The sequence below is a fragment of the Lycium barbarum genome, chromosome 9 (assembly GCF_019175385.1).
Source record: "Lycium barbarum isolate Lr01 chromosome 9, ASM1917538v2, whole genome shotgun sequence".
NCBI classification, from domain to species: Eukaryota; Viridiplantae; Streptophyta; class Magnoliopsida; order Solanales; family Solanaceae; genus Lycium; species Lycium barbarum.
This window is the reverse complement of record NC_083345.1, coordinates 7,140,479-7,161,913: the sequence shown is the minus strand read 5'-3', so window position 1 is coordinate 7,161,913 and position 21,435 is coordinate 7,140,479. Positions and strand designations below refer to the sequence as shown.

The 21,435-nt window shown below is 33.7% G+C and overlaps 2 protein-coding genes across 2 annotated transcripts; one reads left to right on the top strand and one right to left on the bottom strand.

The window, feature by feature from the left end:
- Positions 1 to 2,405: 2,405 nt before the first annotated feature.
- Positions 2,406 to 3,557, bottom strand: LOC132610833 (transcriptional regulator SUPERMAN-like). The gene has a single exon (XM_060325243.1). It carries the CDS (start codon positions 3,441 to 3,443, stop codon positions 2,802 to 2,804), a length of 642 nt encoding a protein of 213 aa, XP_060181226.1. The 5' UTR covers positions 3,444 to 3,557; the 3' UTR covers positions 2,406 to 2,801.
- Positions 3,558 to 18,296: 14,739 nt separating this feature from the next.
- Positions 18,297 to 19,604, top strand: LOC132611588 (UDP-glucosyltransferase 29-like). Its single transcript, XM_060325998.1, has one exon. It carries the CDS (start codon positions 18,297 to 18,299, stop codon positions 19,602 to 19,604), a length of 1,308 nt encoding a protein of 435 aa, XP_060181981.1.
- Positions 19,605 to 21,435: the final 1,831 nt, after the last annotated feature.

Below are 21,435 nucleotides of genomic sequence, written 5' to 3'. Positions count from 1 at the left end.
AATAAAATGATGAGAGTACCATTTTTGTCAGAATTAATATTTATCAAAAAATTTATTTATACTTAACTAAGACCTAATTATATAAATATCTTTTACACCGTCACGATAGATAATTAAACTGTAGGTAAGAAAACGTATAAAGGACACGGTACAATGAATATTATTCTATATGGACCATTTAATGCATGACTTATTCTAGCTCCTCTTCCAGTAACTTCATCAGATAGAATAGTCATTCTTGAATTAAAGCTTTCACAGTGGTTAAGGAAATATGAAAGTACAATACCATTATTCAGTTGGTCCTTATCTAAGCTACATGAATTTTTGTAAAGGGCAGAGACATTATTGAATGTTCTTTTTACATTATTAAATGTTGGAAGCCATTTTTATATTCATATATTGCATAAAAACATGACATTCTGGCTAGCTCCCACTTAGCTCGCTACAGTCTGCAATATGATAAAAAGCAATAAGACTTTAGAGGCAAAAACTTCTAAGTACCTTTTCTGTGATTATTTATTATTTATTATCATTATTTTTCAGTCAACTAGACTAGCCCAAGACCACAAAAAATAAAAAAATAAACTATACTAGCCCAACATCATTGCCCAGACGAAGTACTTCAGTAGATATGATAAGTATTGGTATATATGCACTACTCTAAAGTACAATAGAAACTTTAAGTAGTCACTTTTGTGTTTTGTTAAGTACCTACACTTTGCTTATGAAACAGTAATAAACAAACAAAGGGCTTTTAAGAAAGCTGAGCGCTTTAATTTTTTGTACCAGCCATAAAATAAGCAAAAGATTTAGTTTTAAGTATTTAATTCTGGGGATTATGTGAAAACTTCCCCATTAGAATGTTTTGATATTTTGCTAGGCTTCCATACTTTCGTTGTACTTTGAGACAAATTAAAAAGAATAGGTAAGTCACATAAATTGGAGATTGTTCCATCATAGTAGAGTCCAAGTCTTGATAGACTTCACTTCAAATATAGACTTAAGGTTTCAAATAAAGATTGTTGAAGTTTATCGTCTAGATATATAGAGTTTCAAGTCTAAGTGGACTTATCATTTTGCATATGGTAATAAAATTTTAGTCTTTCCGTGCTCAGACGAAAGTTGGACATAAAAATTGGGTCGGAGGGATTAGGGAGTAGCAAATATTTAATGCAGCAATAATAAGCATCTGCTTCAAGCTTAAGTTACATAGTTAGATTTTAAGTTGATGAGTTGATTATTTGGTTAAGAGTTCCATATAAGAAATTTTTATACCATCAGGTCATTTTATCAGTTGTACGTAGTAGATAATTTGTCTTAATTTTAAGATTATAAATCTCACATTTAAGGAGGCTTACCTATAAATATAATTTGAATAACCTAACAGTGTTAAAAAAATATATACTAGTGTATATACATTAAATTCGTTGGTTAATGGTTCAATCTCGAAGGCTTTAGTACTGAACATCAAAGTGAACTTTTCTTGTAATTTAAACAAAAGGTGGTACTTCATGTCAATTCACTTTCCTGATAAATGCAACATATTTCCATGCGCACCCATGCATTTTACATGCATGCTAGGCCATATAAATGAAATTGATGTCCTTTCTCAAAGTTTGTACTTAAGTGAGTATTACTTAGTGTAAAGGAGTTCATTTAGTTTACTTGCTTCGCCCAACTTTTATCTAATATTTATTCCGAATAGAAAGTAAAGTAAAGCATCAACCATCTTGGTAAATAGTCTAAACATAAGTTGCAAAAGAGAGGGGAAAAAAAAGATGATATAAATATAGTCAATCTATCTATGCAGATGTCCAAGAATAGTACGGTGCACAAAGTATTCGCGTTCACACATGAACGGATGAGATGTAAACAATCTACCTTGACGCAAGCATAAGTGGCAACGGCTTGACCTATATGTCACATGGAGACAACTTAACCATTGGCTTCCCTTCATGTCTAAGTAGACTTACTATGTATGAATATGCATATATCTTAACTATGTTTTTCTAATACCCTAATTTCTGGTAACGAAAGAAATTTCATCTTTCTGACAATTAATAGATCATAGACGCAGATCGACTGTTCTTCTTTGTTTGACAACATTATAGTATTTCATAGTATTAAATAGAGGAAGCAGAGACTCTTTTTATCTGTCTTTACGCAAAATCTTCTCAAATAACCATTTAAACCCATTAATCATCACATAAAATCATGAGACAGAACAAGCAATTAACATCATCACTCATTCAACAGATGATGATCTCAATACTAGATGAAATTGAAAACAAAAAAGAATAGATAGAGGAGAAAGAAATGCAGCTGAAGTACTTTAGATTCAAAAGATTAAACCATATATCTGCATTCTGAAAGAAAGCAAAAGAGACAAGGTTAAGAACTTCAATAAAAATATTACTTATTTATATCTAGAGAAGACACAGTAACTTTAGAAGGTTTACTAAAGCACAATACCTACATAACATGGACAATATTAAGAATTACATAAAGGAATTAAACTAAAAACAACAACATTATCTGGCTGGCCATGGTCTTCATGGCAATCACATCAATTTGGTCCTGTGGGCTTTTGAGGAGTGGGAGAAATGATTGGAATTCTATGAAAGATTCGCGGGAGCCAGGACTTTGCATCTTCAATCTCCACATTAAGAAATCTACCATAGGAACTTTTTCTTAGACTTTCTTTCATTTTCTTTTTTCAACTTTTTCCCTTCTCTTTTTCTTGAACTAGTAAAAAGCCAACAAATCGAGCACGACAAACCTTAAAGCAGTTGAAATTTGGTCTATATGTAACCAAGTCTAAGTTCCAAATCCAAATCATCCTTTGATTCACTACTAAGCAAGCCAATTCCCAAATCCAATCTCAAAAATTCAGCCCTCTTTTTCACCACTTCACTACATTCTTTTCCATTTTTCTCAAATTTTGCACTTCCCATTTTTGTCAAATCTCCATTTTTCATCTCATTAGAACCACAAGCAGTAGTAGAAGAAGAAAAGGAACTAGGAGATATTAATGGGGGTAGTGTAGAAACAAAAGAAGGGAATTTTTTTGAAGGTGAAGATGGTGAAACAAAACTAGGGTTAGGGTTAGGGTTAGTGTTTGGAAGAGAATAGTGATGAGTAGCACCATTATTATTATTAGTATCTGTTGGGGGTGGTGATGATTGAAGTCTAAGCCTGGCTCTATCTCTTCTATGAACATTCATGTGACCACCAAGAGCTTGAGCAGATCTGAATTCCCTTTTACAAAAGCTACATGTGTAGGATCTTGGTGGCCATAAAAACCCTCCTATTAAATCTCCTTCTCCATAATTATTATCCCGTGAATATTCTTTAACATTCTTGTTGTTGTTGTTGTTTTCATTGAACTCCTTCATGGTTTGGTGTTTGAAGTACTTGCTGTTGAAGCTACTACTTTTCTCCATGCCTATGAGGATCAAGAGGGGACAACTAGGAAAAATAATGTAGCTTAATACATCTTTTTACCAATAGTTTCTATTACTTTTTTTTTGCTTGGAGGGGAGGAAGATATATAGAGTTAAATGGGAGAGTCACTGGAAGGCATAGGTGATGATGCTATAGAGTTTACATTTGGGACATTGTGCTTGTATTTGTGAGAGACAAAATGGCAGTGGGGTTTGGAGCTGGTGGGGTGGGGTGGGGGTGTTGCAGAATTGAAGAGCTGGAGCCATAAAGTTCTAAGCAAGTAGAAAAAAATTCCATAGGTGAGCAATATTTAGGATACAAAGTTTAATTTTTATGCATTGAAAGTGTAAAAAATATTTATACATGAATTGCGAAATTCTATGGTTTTTGCATAATTTTTTAATTTATTTAGAAGTAATTCGCGAGATTATGAATCTGTCTTTCATAGCAATTCGCGAGATTATGAAAATGGTACAATTATTGTTGGTCTAGCCTATTCTTGAAACTAATAAATACCACTAATTAACTTGCAACACTACTCTTCCGGAAAAAAAAAATACACCAAGCAGTATATTTAAATTTATTGGATTTGGGTAATTATACGTAAGTTTCTGTTGTAAATATTCGTAATATTATCTGATAAAAACACTAACTAACTTCCTAGCATATGTTAAAATTTATTAATAATGTATTTATTTTACAGTATATTTATATATAACGTAGTTGTTGGGAGGAAATATTTCCTATCTGGCTTTATCCTGCCAGTTTTAGCCTTTTGCTTATTCTAGGAAATAGAACAGAGGATGTTCCTCTGATTTACAATAAATACAGTTTAAACATTATGTCATCTTTCATTTACATTTCCAACGCTTAATTCAATAATTTAATTCAAAACAACAGAGACTTATAAGTGGCACCGATTGTGATTGACTTTCTTATTAAACAGAAGGAGGTGAAAATGTTTCGGATATATTTTAGGGGTTTAATTAAGGAAGAAAAACTCTAAGAGGGTTATTAATTGAAGTCTTAATGCCACTTAATTTGAAAACCGGAACTTTTAATATTTTTCACTCTTGAGCGTCCATATTAGTGGATTCCATCTATTATATACAAGTTTATGAAGTTTTCTTTTCTAACACAAGGTCAAAGCATTTGGTTCAATTTCAAAACCTATTCCTTTGATCATCTCAAGAGTTGATGCATGTCAATATATGTCATCATCAATTTTTCTCATTCTATTTCCTTTCCGCAATCATTATTTATGACAGTTGGATTTTTAAAAACTAGTACAGTTAGATTCATAAATTCCTTGTATTCTTAAAATAGAAATCACAAAAGACTGATTTTACTCTAAAAATGATAGTATATGCTCAACAACTGATAGAGAAAGACGATATCTCAAGTGAAAGGCTGTTATTTGTTTAACGGGACATGCTATATACCTTGGTTTTAATACATAAAAGCTAGTCGTCAATATTCTTGATCTTGATTAATAACGAGCAGTACTCCCTATATTCTAATTCATGCAATGCACTTTTTTTTGTCTGTTCCAAAAAATATACTTACCCCTATTAATTTATATGACGATATATTTGACTATACATGAAATTTAAGAATGAAAAAGAAACTTTTGAAATTATGATTTGAAACAGGCTATAGATATTTCTATCGTTATAAATCATCTGATTAAAGTGAAATTATTACTAAATATAACAAGATGTCACTCTTTCTTAGACAAGCTAACAAGGAGATAATGTCACATACAAAGTACTTTTTTATAATTAAAATAATTTAACTTTAAACTTATTTAATGAAATCAATGAATTATAGACACAAAAATAATTATAACTTGTTTTGAATCATATTGTTCTTTTTTAAAAAAAAAAAGAATCTTTGTCCAATTAAATTGTAATCAGATAATTTGAGAATAACTGTTCTTTGCTACTTGGGAACTGCATGCATGTAATGATGGGTAATAAGTAGTAGTTCGTCACGTCGCCCTTGGATTTATAATTCCAAAGAAGAGGAAAGAAAAATAGGAAATCTAGCTAGAGATATATAATCTCAGTGAATTTTATCCCAAGATTTTTTTTTTCCATTTACAACAAACAAAAAGGACTTTTTTTCAGAGTCACTCAAACAATACAAAAGATCGTACCATGTTTAGCTCAAGATATATGGAATGACTGGTGGCCAATTAGAGGCCACCACACACCCCACCCACCCACCCACATAGTTATCTAAAGTGTAAATCAGAGCCGAAATTGCAGAGAGTACTTTGTTTTTGCTTTTGCCGTCTCGTCTATTAAAGGGTTTAGTATGCTAATGAATACTTACTATGTTTATGTGTGACAAAAAAGATGGTCAAGAAAGATATCTTCAGTGAACACTGATTCCAACCATCTGCCTCACAATACTCATGGTTTCATTTACTTAAATACAATTGATGTGAAGTACTAATTACTAGTGATTTTATTTTTTTTAAATATAGGTTGTGGATAGGTTTTATAAATGAGGATCACTTACAAAGACTCTCCTACTTTGTAATTTTAAAGGGATCTTAATATTCTTATACAGACGGCTTAAAAAGTTTTCGCTCACCCTAGCTGTTATCGTTTATAGCCGTAGCTGATATATATTCTGTGTATAAATAGTATATAACTTGTATATAATCAGTATGTTATACACAGATTATACTGGCTAAAACTAGTAGTAAGAAAAAAGGATTAGGCTGTGTATAGTGTAAAAATTAAGGTTTGGTGGGGGGTGGGGTGAGGTGGACCTCCCTTCGTCCAAATTAAGTAACGACATTTGACTGAGCATAGAGTTTAATATAATAGAAAAGTTATGGAACATGTGGTCTAAAACAAGTTATAAACTTTTGTATGTCTATAAATCATCTTATCAAAAGATAAACTAAAAAAAAAAAAAAAACTGAAAAGTTTATAATTAAATTATCCTTAATAAGAAAATGTGACATTTTTTTTGGGACATGTGTAATTGTATAAAACGTAAAAGAGAAAAAATAAAACAAGGGTGATAAATTAAATACACTAATAGAATTATTATTTTTTATATTACGTGGTATATTTTAATCTATATAGCAAGTAATCTATCATATTTTTCAGTTTAATAATCTTAGTTTCTGTGAACAATTATCTATAATATTTTGGGGCAGCTTGATACACAAAGCATCTCGGCCACTTTAGCGGAGGAGAAGGACCGCATCTCAAGAGGTGGTAAAGTTGATTATTCTATTCAATTTTTAATAATATCATACCAAAAAGCCCTAAAATATTCTTTCTTTTTGGTGTTGGTTGCTGATGTACGCGTAGGTAAACAGAAGTACATCAATCTCTGTTAGGATGAATGGATGGAATAGAAATTAAGGAAACAGTGGAAGACATGGGAACTATCAAAAAGCCAGTCATTTCCTTTCATTTTCTTGTTCTCCTTTGTATTTTGTAAGTATTAGTTTGTTTGTTTGCTAGTAATTATGCGTACTTTTGTTTTTAGTAGAACTGACGACATGTATATATTTTTGTCTTTTTATTTTAATGTTAAAAGGATATATATAGTGTTTGTGGTATATAGAGCATCTTACATACTCTCTCGTCCCAAAAAGATTATCTTACTCTCTCGTTCCAAAAAGATTGTCTTACTTTCCTTATTAGTTTGTCCCAAAAAAATTGATACATTTCTATATTTAGAAATAATTTAACTTTATGAGATGATTTACAACCACACAAATATCTAAGTCTTGTTTTGAACCACACATTTTAAAAGTCTTCTTTTATATCTTAAACTCCTTGTCAAGTCAAACTAAGACAGTCTTTTTGAGACAAGAGGAAGTTTTCTAGGACACAATTATTTTTGTGTAGTACTGTTATGGATGTTTTTGTTTTTCTTGACACTTTTTACTGTTTCAGTCCGTTTATTTTACATCTAATATCTAAATGATGCACTATCTGGCTTAACTTTTCTCTTATCTTCAATACTAATATCGGGAAATCAGAAAAATGATTAGTACGTTACTTCGAGTTTCAATTGGTTAGAGTTGAAAGAAGAAAGAGTAATGAGCAAGAAGTACATTCTGACTTTTTGACTTTTGACAGCTGTGTGGAAATCCTATATTCAACTTGAATTTTCTCCGATCTCAATTCAAAGTTTGTTTTCCTTTAATTATATATGACCAAAGTTAAGTATTTCTAGTGATGGACTTAGAATTTTGACCAAGAAAATTTAAAATGCATTGACTTTTCATGTTCTAAACATAGAAGAGATACTTCCGGAAAATTATTATGGACTATTATGCACTTTTCTTTTAGCAAATTGCTAGTAAAATTGAAGTGTGTATTTTATTTTTTAAGACAAGTTAAGAGTGATTTATGCATATCTCCCCCGGGCTCAATGTTCCTAATTTGCTAGACTTGGATAAACTTGTAAATCATCATTTCTACCTACCTACACAAAGAAGTACCAAGCTGGGGTTGGATCGATCTCTTTGTAAAGGTAGGCAGCTTACATATGATTTGGTTTGAAATGGGAAAATCCAGCCATGAGTTCTACTTGGGCTATGTAAGCCCAATAATAGCCTAGGAAAGGGCCCATTATAATGATCTGTCCATTCTTGGTATTACGCATTGTTATGTTAAAGCCCAAGGAAAAGAATGGCCCTAAAATATTGGCCCAGCCTTAAAATACTGCCTTCATGCTACGAATTTGAAAATGAGTAATTTATGTCCGATTAAGCAGACAAAATCATTGGCTGATTTATGCAAATGTTCCCTTTCAAGCCATTATTTAGATTTTGTTTCTACATTTGAAAGTTGTATCAATATAGTCCTGAAACTAATAAAACATTAGATTGTTGTGTAACGTTTACAAAATTTTAGATCATGGCCTATCATTTTTCATAAAATTTCCAGTTCCTTTTTTTTTTTCTGCGCGGATTGCCCTTCATTTGGGGTGGTCTTTAATTTTTGTCCTACGCCTAATACTCTGAGATTCTGGATTCGAACCCCAGCTCAGTAAAAAAAAAAATGAATTTTCGCAAGGTAGAGTTTTGCCTTCAATACTCTGTCTTGCGAAACCAAACTCTACCTTGTGAATTTTTTCTAAATTTTTGACTGAAGGATTTTTAGCGAAGGGCAAAAATTAAAGACCACCAATTTGAGGGGGAAAAATTAAAGACCACCTCCAGCGAAGGATAATCCTGCAAATTGCCCTTTCTATTTTACTTAAAAGTGTTTTTTTTTTCACCATGATCTTGAAAGGTCCATAAGCGTTCATTTACTAAATAGTTATCCCAAAAAGGTAGAACCGACAAAAAATCTCTAATGATTATCATGAACAAGATCAGCCCATTATCGATCTAATTAATGATTAAGAGGCCACAATATTGGATTCGAATGTCAACTAAACCTTTAGGTCTTCCACGTTAACTAGTCAAAAGATCTTTATATGTCAATAAGGCAATAGCACACATACGTATTATGAGTAATCTAACAGAATAAAATAATTCTCTCTCTAAAAAAGTATGCTTTCCGTACAAAACACTTAACAGCTATATTGCAACGACTATTTTTCATCAAACCAGCGATTGAACCCGCGCTCCGTCCCCATGGGGACGACGGAGCCACCGGAAACAGCGCGTGGTGGTGAAACTGACAAAGCTAACACCTCCAATGAACCAATTACCCAACAAAATCAGATCACAAACAACTATGCGAAGGCAATTCAAACACCTGCAATCCAAATCCCTAAAAAGAGCAAATTTGGGGATCCTGCTATTAAGGCGAATTACACCAAACATAATGGAGTACCTGCTGTCCTTTTCAAAACAAAGGAATTCTATGGAGCTATGGCTGAAGAATGCAAGTTTATGCTAGTTGGAAAATTCATCAGAATTCGTCCTCAAATCGACAAATTAAGAGCAAGCTTCTACGAAAAAATTACTATTAGAGGTACGGTTCAAATCGGTGTTTATGATCATCGTATTGTTTTCTTTGAATTTTCTATGAAGATGACTTTAAAACGGTGTGGTATAAACGATCAATTGAATTTGATGGCCAAGTCATGTGGCTAGAAAAATGGACACCAGATTTCAAACCAGAGGAAGATTCTCCGATAGTACCAGTTTGGGTGTTACTACCGGATTTGCCTTTCCATTGTCACACATGGAATTACTTGAAACAAATAGTTGCCCCAATTGGTAATCCCCTAATGATGGATGCGGCTACTGAAAGAAGAACTAGGCCAAGCATGGCCAAAATAAAAGTAGAGGTGGACCTTACTAAAAATAAGCTTACCTCTGTTTTTGTGGGATCTGAGGATGTGTCATGCCTAAGAAAAGGTTTCTATCAGAAAATTGATTATGAAAGTGTTCCAAAATACTGTAGACATTGCAGAATATTGGGACATTCGATACTGCAATGTAGAAAGGTGGAAAACAAGAAGACGGAGAAGAAGGAAAACAATGAGGACAATAGACATAATCAGAACAAAGTTGAAGATAACAGAAAAAAGGGTGAAGAAATGGTTAACAAAGAAGAGGGGGGCATCACCAAAGATAAGGAAAAAGAGCAAGTTGAGGATGGACACAGTGAAGAGGAAACAGAAGTAGTAGAGAAGCAAAATGAAAGGGCTGAAGGTAGGGTGAATGAGGAGGGGTAAGAAAAGCTAGAGGCAAGAAGAAAAAGCAGAAAGGATGGAAAGAAACTAATAGGAGAATTGAGAATGATTCACAAAAAGAAAAGGAAAATCAGAAAATATATCACAATAAAAAGAAGGAAGTAGGAGGTCACGACCAGTCTACTCTTAAGGAAAGATTAGACAAGATAAGAAAAAAGAGGAAGAAGAAGCTACCAAAAAAAGGACCAATATAAGGGTCAAGATGAGTAAGCAAATAAGCAAGGAAAAAGATGGCAAGGGAGCTGAGGAAAGAACTATAGACGAGAGGGAAAAAGAAAATGATACAGAGGAGCAGACTGTTCAGTCTAAAAGGCAATCTGATATGGAGAAAAATCAGCATATGAACTGTATTCAGGAAGAATCTTCTAATATTCAACACATAGATCCTGGAGGAAACAGAGGTGATTTAGGTGGGGAAAATCAGCAACATGAAAAGAGCAAAGAGGAGGGGACAGGTGACAACATGTCTAACAATCCTGACGAGTCTGTTAGTTTACCAACTGCTATCAAAAACCATCCGGGAATAAATTTGATAGTTGATCTTAATGACAATCTGATAGAAACCTATAACAGTAATGGAAAAGATGTGGAAGATGGAAGACATGATGGAAACATGGAGAATTTGAATGAACAGGAGAAGGAAGAAACAGTTCAAGAGATGAGCCAAGAATAACAAAAACACCTCAAGGAAGTTAGTGACATAAATGGTTTGTCTCCAGGTAGAAAGGGAAGAAACAAATAGAAAAAAGACATCAGAAATGAGAGAAGCAGCAGCAACATTAGAGCTTTGTCCTGTAAAGGAGAGAGGAGAAAAGATCAGCAAACTCAAAATGTTTCTCATGATTAGTACAATCATATGGAACATAAGGGGGGTTAGATCCAAAAAAGTTATCCAAATACTCAAAATATTAGTTAATAAATACAAAGTTGACATGGTTGCAATATCAGAACCAATGGTTAACAAAAACAAGGTGGAAGGGTACAAAAGATACTTGGGATTCAATCACTGTCTTGCTAATAGCAATGGGAAAATATGGTGTTTTTGGAGGAATAATTGTATTGTAGATACCATCCAAATTCATGATTAGTTGGTTACTCTGAAATTCCAACAGAATGGTTCAAATCAGGACTATTATGTGACTATTGTGTATGCTAAATGCACAATAGCTGAAAGGAAAGATCTTTGGAAAAATCTTGAAGACTTAAACAATTCTATAACTAGTCCTTGGTGCATAGGGGGGGGGGGGGGGGATTTCAATGTAATTCTTCACCCAGAGGAAAAGCAAGGGGGCAGACCTCACAGAAATTCTAGGAGTTTTTTTTTTTTTTTTTTACAGAATGTATGGACTCTTGTGGGATTGCAGACCAAGGATACTCAGGGGCTAGATTTACTTGGTGTAACAATTGGAGACCCAGTAAAAGGATTTGGAAAAGGCTAGACAGGATTTTTGTCAATGATCTTTGGGCTCAAAAGTTTAGTTCTAACATTGTGAGACATTTATCTAGGGTAGGGTCAGACTATAGACCTATGCTGCTTAAATGTTTCAATAATAACTCAGTTGGCATTAATTATTTCAAGTTCTTAGACTTCTGGACAGATCAAGAGGAGTTCAAAACTCTTGTAGCTGAAGAATGGCAAGTTGAGGTAGATGGCAATCCTATGTGGAGACTACAAAAAAAAATTAAAGTATCTTGGGAGAAGACTGTCTAAATGGTCTAGAGAAGAGATTGGGGATGTTCATGAGAATGCTGATGAATGGGAAGATAAAATGGAGTTTTTGGAGGAAATGGACTCAATTGCTAAATCTGAGTCTAGTAGAGAAGAATTGAATAAAGGGCATGCTGAATATGTGTATTGGCTTAATAAGCAGGAGAGTACTTTGAAACAAAAGTCTCACATCAAATGGTTTGAGGAAGCGGAAAGGAATACTAAGTATATTCATGCGGTAATCAGAGAAAGAAAAAGGAAACTCCATATCAGTAGAATTATGAACAACAAAGGTAAATGGATATCTGGGGAAGACAAAATTGCAAACAAGACTGTTAGACATTTTGAGAAGCTCTTTAATCTCAAAGAATCTAAGGTAGATCCCCGGATATTGGATTGTATACCAGAGTGCATCACAAATGATAATAATTCCTATATGATAAGCTGTCCTGAAGAAGAAGAAATTAAGGATGTTGTTTTTAATATGAGCACTGATAGTGCTACTGGGCCGGATGGATACTCTGAAAAATTCTATCATTGTTGCTGGGACATTATTAAAAGGGAGATGGTAGAATTTGTTCAATTTTTTCTTCATCAAAGGAAAACTTACTAAATTCTTCTCACACACTCTTCTGGTGCTTATTCCAAAAGTGGAATCACCTAGCAACTTCACATAATTCAGACCAATTAGCCTCAACAATTTTTCTAGCAAAATTATTACCAAGCTTATTTCCAGAAGGCTGAATCCAATGCTACCACTTATGATCTCTGAAAACCAAAGTGGTTTCCTGAAGGGAAGGCTCATTACAGAGAACATTCAATTGACTTAAGAAATTGTGCAGAACATCAAATGCAAGAACAAAATGGGTAATGTGGTGATCAAATTAGATATGGCAAAGGCTTATGACAGAATGTCATGGCCTTTCATCAAAGAAGTGCTCAGGAAATTTGGGTTCTCTAAAGAAGTCACAACCATGATTATGGGCATTGTGGCTAATGTCTGGTATTATATCATTCTCAATGGCAAAAGGCATGGGTTATTCACATCATCCCAAGGATTGAAACAGGGAGACTCTCTATCCCCTTCTTTGTTTATCATTTGTGCAGAAGTTCTTGCTAGATTGCTTAACTGTTTGATTCATAACGAGCATTTTTTGCCTTTCTCTATGTTAAATTCTGGTCCAATTATTAACCATTTGTCTTATGCAGATGATATTGTTATATTCACTAGTGGAAACACCAGGTCTATTAAGATGATCATGAAACAAATTCAATGGCATATGAGAAGCTCAGGGCAGAGAATGAATAGAAACAAATGTTTCTTTTATACAGCTCCTGGCACTGGAGCTAATAGAATCAATAAGATCAGAGAAACAACAGGATTCTATGACAAACAATTTTTTTTTGAATATTTGGGATGTCCCATTTATGTTGGAAGTAAAAAGATAGAATACTTTGAAAAAATGCTTTCCAAAGTCATCAAAAGACTCAATGGGTGGCAGAGTAATATGTTGTCTCATGGGGGTAAGATGGTGTTGATTAAAAGTGTACTTCAATCACTGCCTATCTACACATAGACTGCTCTCAATCCCCCTAAAGGCATTATAAAGCTGATAGAGAAGCATTTTGCAAGTTTGTTTTGGGGATCTAGCATTGACAGAAAAAGATACCATTGGAGTTCTTGGCAAAATATGTGTTTTCCCAAGGAAGAAGGAGGGGTGGGAATAAGGAGTATGTCAGACATTTGTGAAACTCTGAATATGAAAAAATGGTGGAGATTTAGGTGCCAAGACTCTCTATGGGCTAGATTCACCAAGGCTAAATATTGTATTAGAGCTCATCTAGTGGCCAAAGGTTGGGTATATAGGAATTCTCATATATGGAAGACTCTTACTAAGATTAGAGGCAAAGCTGAACCTCATATACTTTGGAAGATTCAAAATGGACAGAGTGGTTTTTGGTGGGACAACTGGACTGGACATGGAGCTATTGCTACCTACTGCCCAGAATATGTTCACTCCATCAAGACAAAAGTTAGCCATTTTATCTTAGACAAGGAATGGGATATTCAAAGACTGGTAGAAATCTTACCTGATTGGCTACTTCAACATAATACTACTATCAATATAGGATCAGAAACAAATCAGGACTATCTAATATGGAAGCCTGCTACAGATGGAATTTTCACTAATAAAGAAGCATGGAATGACATAAGAGAGCATAGACAGAAGGACTTGTTGATCAACAAGGCTTGGCATAAGAACATCCCTTTTAAACTTTCTTTTCTTACGTGGAGATTAATTAAAAGTAAGCTACCTTTCACTAATAACTCCGCTTGCAGGTTTGTGGACATGCCTGTGGATTGCTTATGCTGCGCAAATGCTCAACCAGAGACTATTCAACATTTTTTCATGGAAAGTGAGCCTGCTCAGTTTTTATGGAAGCTTTTTGGGCAGCCTTTGGGCATCAAGTATCGAGTCAAGGCAGTCAAAGTGTTCCTAACAGAATGGTGGCTTACCAAGAGCAACAATGGAGTGCACAAGATGATAATTCATATTACTCCAATTATCATATGTTGGGTAATGTGGAAAATGAGATGTTTGTGTAGATATGGAGACCAAAGGAAGTTCTATAGGAGGAGCATGGAGCAGCAAGTTAAATGGATTCTAAAAGCAGCATTGGAACAAGCTTTTCCTAAGTTCAAGTGGGAGATGCCTTGGCATCATTTGTGTACAACTGTAGATAAAATGAAGCCTATAATACATGCTACACAAGTAACTTGGGACATGCCTCCTGCTGGAAGGCTTAAAATAAACACAGATGGAAGTTTCAGAGATCAAGGCAGAGAAGCAAGAATCGGTGGCATAGCTAGAGATGAAAATGGAATTCTGATTTCTGCCTTCGCCATCCCAAGCCAAGGTACAAGTCATAATATAGTTGAAGCGGAGGCTATTAAATATGCAGCAAATTGGATTAAGCAAGGAGGACACAAAAAGTGCTGTATAGAATCAGATGCATTGATGATAGTGGAAATGCTCAAAAGCAGAACCACTAAAAATGCCACTATCAGGGATACAATAGAGGAAATTGTGGAGATTGGAGATCACATGGAGATCACCTATAAGCACTGTTATAGAGAAGGAAACCAAGTTGCTGACTTCTTAGCAAAAAATGCAGCAACTCAGGAAAATCCCTTCCTAATCTATCACAGCCAGCAACTACCAAGAGGGGCGTATGGTGCTTACATGCTGGACAAGAATCAACTTCCTTCTATAAGATTAAGATATGACAAGGCTAACATTCTCTTTTTTGCTAGATTGTAATGCAATCAGTGCCTGTATATCAAGGGTATGGTCTAGCCCTCCCCTTTCTCAATAAATGATATGCAACACCCAGGACACTTATCCTGGAATTAAAAAAAAAAAAGGCAATAGCACACAGATTGAAGTTCAGTAGTTTAATTTCTATTATAAGTAGAGGCAGATCTAGAATTCAAATTTGATACACTCAACTATGAAGGGTTTTACCACTAATGAGCCCGTCACACTTTTGAAATTATGAATTCTAACATTAATAATTATTGGGATTTTCGCAATTGTGAACTCATGCTGCATGCGCGTGACTATCCTATTCTATTCAAGTTGCGAAGGCAAATACGTGCTATTCTAGATTAATAATTAATGAGAAATATAAAACTAATTAGTTAATTACCTAACAGGTAATCAAAAACAAAAAAGTTGTTGTACTTTCCCGTGTATGATTAAGAAATCCTGGCTACTTTGTATAGAAAATCTTTTATAAGATGTGTATATATGGTTGAGTCAAGATTTAGAAAGAAGGGGTACAAGTGTCAAGTGGGCCGGGTCGGGCCGAGCCATTTTAACGTGGGCCACAAGGGGCCGGGTCGGGGACAGGCTGGGCCGTAAGTTAAGAGGCTGGGCTGGGGGCTGGGCTTGGAGAGGGAAAAGGTGTCCGGCCCAGCCCACCTCGGATAGGGGCTACACCTCGGGCTAACCGGGCCCGTTAGTGGGCCGGGCCGGGTTTTAGTTAGTGGGCTGAGCCGGATTTTAATTATTTTAAAAAAAAATTCTAATACTAAAATTTATTAAGTTTGATACTTTAAAATCTAGTTGTTGTCAACTTTATTTTAACCATCAAGTTCCTTAAATTATACTTTGGCCGTATTTTCAATCTATAAATACCATTCATTCCTCTCCATATTATCTCACAATTCCCTACTCTCCGCTTTCTCTAAACTTCCTACTCATCTAAATGGGAACTAAATGGGAACAATGCACATGAGTTTTGATACTAAACCAAAGTTCTTAATTTAATTATCTCATCTAATCCTAAGTCCTAAAGTCATGTGCAGATTGTCACACCTCCATCATTGGCGGAGACATTTCAATAAGCTAAAAAATATTTAATTATTATTATATATAAAATATTTGAAACTAATAAGATTTTATTAATATATTATTATTATTATATATATATATATATATATATATATATATATATATATAACTAATAGTTTATATTATTATATACTGTATAACCTATTGAAATATTTTTGAACTTGTGTAAGCCAACAGCAAGATAGTAACTTAAAAGGGGTGTTTGATTTATTTCACGCATCAGCAATTTCAGAGGCTTGTCATTTCACTGATTTTGTCAGCCTCTTATAATGTCTTGTTGCTTTTGGGCACTGATCAATGTTTGTCCACTAGTTTTCAAACGTTGGAAAAGGTCACTGCCCACTTTATTAATTTTGTGGGGCTCAGCTAACCAGTGACCACTATTTTTTTTTTTTTAAAAGGAGAGCTAATTAGTTTTCATTTAGTAGCAATTAAATATTAACGGATCCGACTCCTCTCCATTTTCATTGTCTCCATTTTCCCCAAGTTCTTACTTGAATAAGAGACACATTACATGAGTTAAAATTAATGGTTAAGTTTTAATTAACTAAAGTAAGATTCTAACTATGGTTTGAATAATTAATAAATATTTCATATATTTGCTTCCAAAATTTTAAGAATCCCACAATTATAGCTACAACTATTTTATTGAGATACAATGTTTTTAAAATACTTATTATTAGTAATAAATGTAGTACTTATCTTTTTATTTATTTATTTGAAGTGGGTCAGGCCGGGCGCGGGCCGGTGTCCCGGTGGGCCATCACCCGGGCTACTGGTGGGCCAGACTGGTGGGCTGTCCATCTTGTCCGGCCCAGCCCCCTAATAAAACCCACCTAGCCCAGCCCCTTACACCTCTTAGTGAGCTTGGGCCGGGCCGGTGGTGGGCCGGGTTTACTAGGCCGGGTCCGGGATGGCCCGGCCCACTTGACACCCTTAAGAAGGGGTATGATATATCATAAAGAAAATTGAGGCCATATAATTATGTCATTTTCAATATTTCAAAGATATATTTGGTCCACTTGACTAGCAGTAAGGATATTTTTGTGTAAAAAATAAATGGAGGGCATAATTAATCTGTTTTGATTAATTCAGAGAGACATCTTTTACTTGTTCTATAGTTGACACCTGCTGGTTAGCTAGCTATATGGTCTATGGATACTTAGTTTGAACCGTCGGCCGAATGAATGTGTTCTCCATGGACGTTCCTTAGATAAAAACCAAGAACAAAAAAAGAAAACAACAATTAAAGGGGAAAAGTACTACAAAAAATTGATCGTTTGAAGTTGATCAAGTCTTCACCTTACAAATGATTGATCGTTTGAAGTTGATCAAGTCTTCACCTTTGTCATCATGTTTTTTGTCACCATTCTCAACTTTCTACAAATACATTATTTAATTCCGGTTAGATAATATGACATTTTCTCAAGAAAATCATGTCTTATCCGGCTCTAAAAGAGAAAATGATCTCCAATAACCAAATACAGTTGGAATAAAAGAAAATAATCCAACAAATTTCTTATATTTAATTTATGTACCAATCTTCTATGTTGCATTTTACGAATCTTCTGTGAAAAAGGTTATATAAATAATGTTTACCAATCTCCCGCACTAATAATTTTTTAGATAATTATCAAGTGAAAATGTATGTAAAAATCTCAAATTGATTTTTGAACAATTGTCCCGAGATATCAGTGTCACAATTACTTCCTAAGCTAGATTATTTACAAATAGTAATTAAGCTCCATGATTCTACTGGGTAGCTTAGACTTCATGGTGCCATTACAAACTGTTTCTTGGATAATCAACTTTGTAATAATCTCCCGCACTAATTAAAACCATCTTCATGTTGTGTAAAATATTAATTAATATCCACTTGTATAAAATATATACAAAAGTAATCCAACTTGTTAATAATTTTAGTTTCTTCTTTCCTTGGTTCTTACAAAGCTTGTATACATATATACAAAATCATGGCTGCCATATTATTATATAAATGAAGGCAAGGAAACAGAGGGATTCTAAGATTATTCATGGAGAGAGAGCAAAAAGTTCCAACTATTTTACTCTTTCCATGGTTAGCACAAGGCCATGTGACACCGTATCTGGTCCTAGCCAAGAAATTATCAAAAAGAAACTTCCACATATATTTTCTTTCTACCCCTATAATTCTTGAATCCATTGAGAAAACCCTAGCCAAACAATCTTCAACTCTCTCAATACAATTAGTGGAATTTAATTTACCTTCTTTGCCTGAGCTTCCTCCTCATTATCACACAACTAATGGCCTACCTCCTCATCTTAACTTTACCCTAATAAAAAATTTCCAAATGGCTTCCTCCAATTTTTCCACCATTATTGACAATCTAAACCCTAACTTTCTCATATATGATAGCTTCCAACCATGGGCTGGAACTATAGCTTCTTTACGTAATATTCCTGCTATTCATTTATTCACTTCTGGCATAGCTACTTTTTCAAAATTCTATCACACTCTCCATGAGAATGTTAGGGCCATGAATTGTGAAATGAAGGAAATAGCTGCCCAAAATTTAGATGAAATAGATAGGCAGAAAATTTTAGGAGGGATAGCCCTAAAAGCCTTTGAACAATCTAATGATATTGTTTTGGTCAATAGTTCAAAGGAGATTGAAGGCAAGTATATTGATATTCTTTCTCAGTTGTCCAAGAAGGAGATAATACCAATTGGTCCACTTATACGCGATACCATCGATGAAGAAGATAATTCAGAGATCATGCAATGGCTAGACAAGAAAGATGAATCTTCGTGTGTTTTCATTTCTTTTGGAAGTGAATATATCTTGTCAAATAAAGATATCGAAGAAATAGCTAAAGGGCTTGAGCTAAGTCTAGTGAACTTCATTTGGGCTATAAAATTTCCAACAGGTGTGACTACAACGATTGAAGAAGTTTTGCCACAAGGGCTTCTTGAAAAATCAGAGAAAGGAATTGTTGTAAAGGGATGGTTACCACAAGCCACAATTTTAGGACACTTTAGTGTTGGTGGATTTGTGACTCATTGTGGGTGGAATTCTTTATTAGAAACTATAAGTTTTGGTGTTCCTATAATAGCGATGCCCAAACATCTTGATCAGCCCACAAATGCAAGATTGATAGAGGAACTTGGCCTTGGTGTGGAGATTTTGAAAGATGAAAATGGAGATATAAAAAGAGAAGAGGTGGCTAGAGGAATAAGGAAGGTGGTGGAGAATATTGGAGAAATCAAAAAGACTGTAAGTGAGTTGACCGATAAGATTAGAATAAATGGAGAGAAAGAGATAGACGATTTAGCTAAAAGACTTATAGCTATGATCAAATAATACAGTACGTCTCAAACCACAATATGTACAATTTGTTAGTATAGAGTAGCCATTACTTCTTGAATTGGGAGTTCTTTAGCAAAATTTCGAAATTCCCTAATACGTATGAAAATCAAAATTTTGGATGTTGACTTCAAATCCCAATAAGGTCTTTAATATGACAATTTTATCCAACGTAGAATAGTTAGTATAAACGTGCAATTTGCACGTTATTTTCAGTCAATCTCAATCATAGTAAAAAATATTGTAATTATATATATATTTCTTTTATGAATTACAAAAATATTACTCTAGTACAGGATTGTATCTACTTAATAGTTCTTTGAAATTTATGTTCTCGGTATTTATCTTTTTCTTCTTTTTCCCTATATAGAAAATATGTCACGACTAAGATAATTTAATATTAGAGATTACGTGATCATAAAGCCTGCACGTGGCAACCACCGTCTAGAGGTTAATTAAAATTAGATAATTCACTTGTCTGTGACCATATTTTATAAATTCAATTGTTAATCTTTAATCTAGATTTTAGGTTAAATTTTCCAGAAAAAGCTATATAAAAACATAAAAATCCTTCGAGAAGTTTGCCGAATTTTGTTATTTTCTTTCTGCAGTGGTAGTACCAAAGCTTACGATGGAGAATGAGGAACAATGAGCTTTTTTTTAAGTGTTTGGCTCGCATATCCAATTAAAGTGAGAGTACAATTCATTTAAAAAAAAAAAAGGAGTTCAGTAGAAATAAAATTAGTTAGTAAGTTAGTAGTAGTAGACGTTGTTATTATTATTAGTACTCATTGATGTTTAGGTAGTTCCATAGAGATAGAATTAGTAAGTAGTAATAGTTAGTAACGTTAGATTAGTAGTAACAGGTTAGTAGTAATAGATGTTATGTTAGGTAGTTCATTAGAAATAGGATTAGTAATTAGTAACGTTAGTAGTAATAGTAAGATATAAAAGTAGTTCAATATTTGAATGATATTTTGGTCAACTAACATTTATATTCATACTTTTAAAATAGTATAGATAGACAGATAATTGATTGAATATGAAGATTTGTCTAATTATGATCTCTTTTAAGCTGTCTAATTTCTTACTCTCTTTTTTTCACAGATAAAAGGCCTTATTTTCTAAAAAAATTGAGAAATTAAACAAAATTCTATGTTAGAAACCTGAACCTGTATAAACCATCGACTATCGTTACCTCAATATATTCATAGTCCATTACATATTGTGTGTTGTTGCCAATATGTAGTTGAGAATCAAAGATTTTAACCTCAATCCGGTCATCTTCACTTAGCCTGATCTTGGGTAAAAAATCGAAATGACCCTTTAAATTCTAAAAACTGTAATATAATCAACATTCATTTTTTTAAAACTTAATTTTACGTTTGAAACATATTTTTATTAATATTAATGTAACTTCTTAAAAAATTAGTACTCATCGAGTCTGGTACTTAAAGAAACTAGCAAAACATGCGCGTGCGATGCACAGGCTGAACATGTCTATTTACTTTAATTAGTCAGTCTTTAAGGTTTTTATTTTGAAAATAACTTTTAAAAACATTCTAATTGCTATTATATATAACAACATATACAAAATGTATTTTATGTACCATCACTTTAGTTATAATTAAAAAATGGAGTTGATGGAATTAAGTCTTTGAGATGGAAAGAGTCAGACTTTTTTCTCATTATCATGACAATGAAAGTTGTTCATCGATGTAAAAGAGAATTAGTAAGAATATGAGGGAAAAATTAATATTTTGATTCTAAAGTGTTTCTTTTAAATTCTTTAATATTTTATATGTATACTGACAGGTTGATATCCATT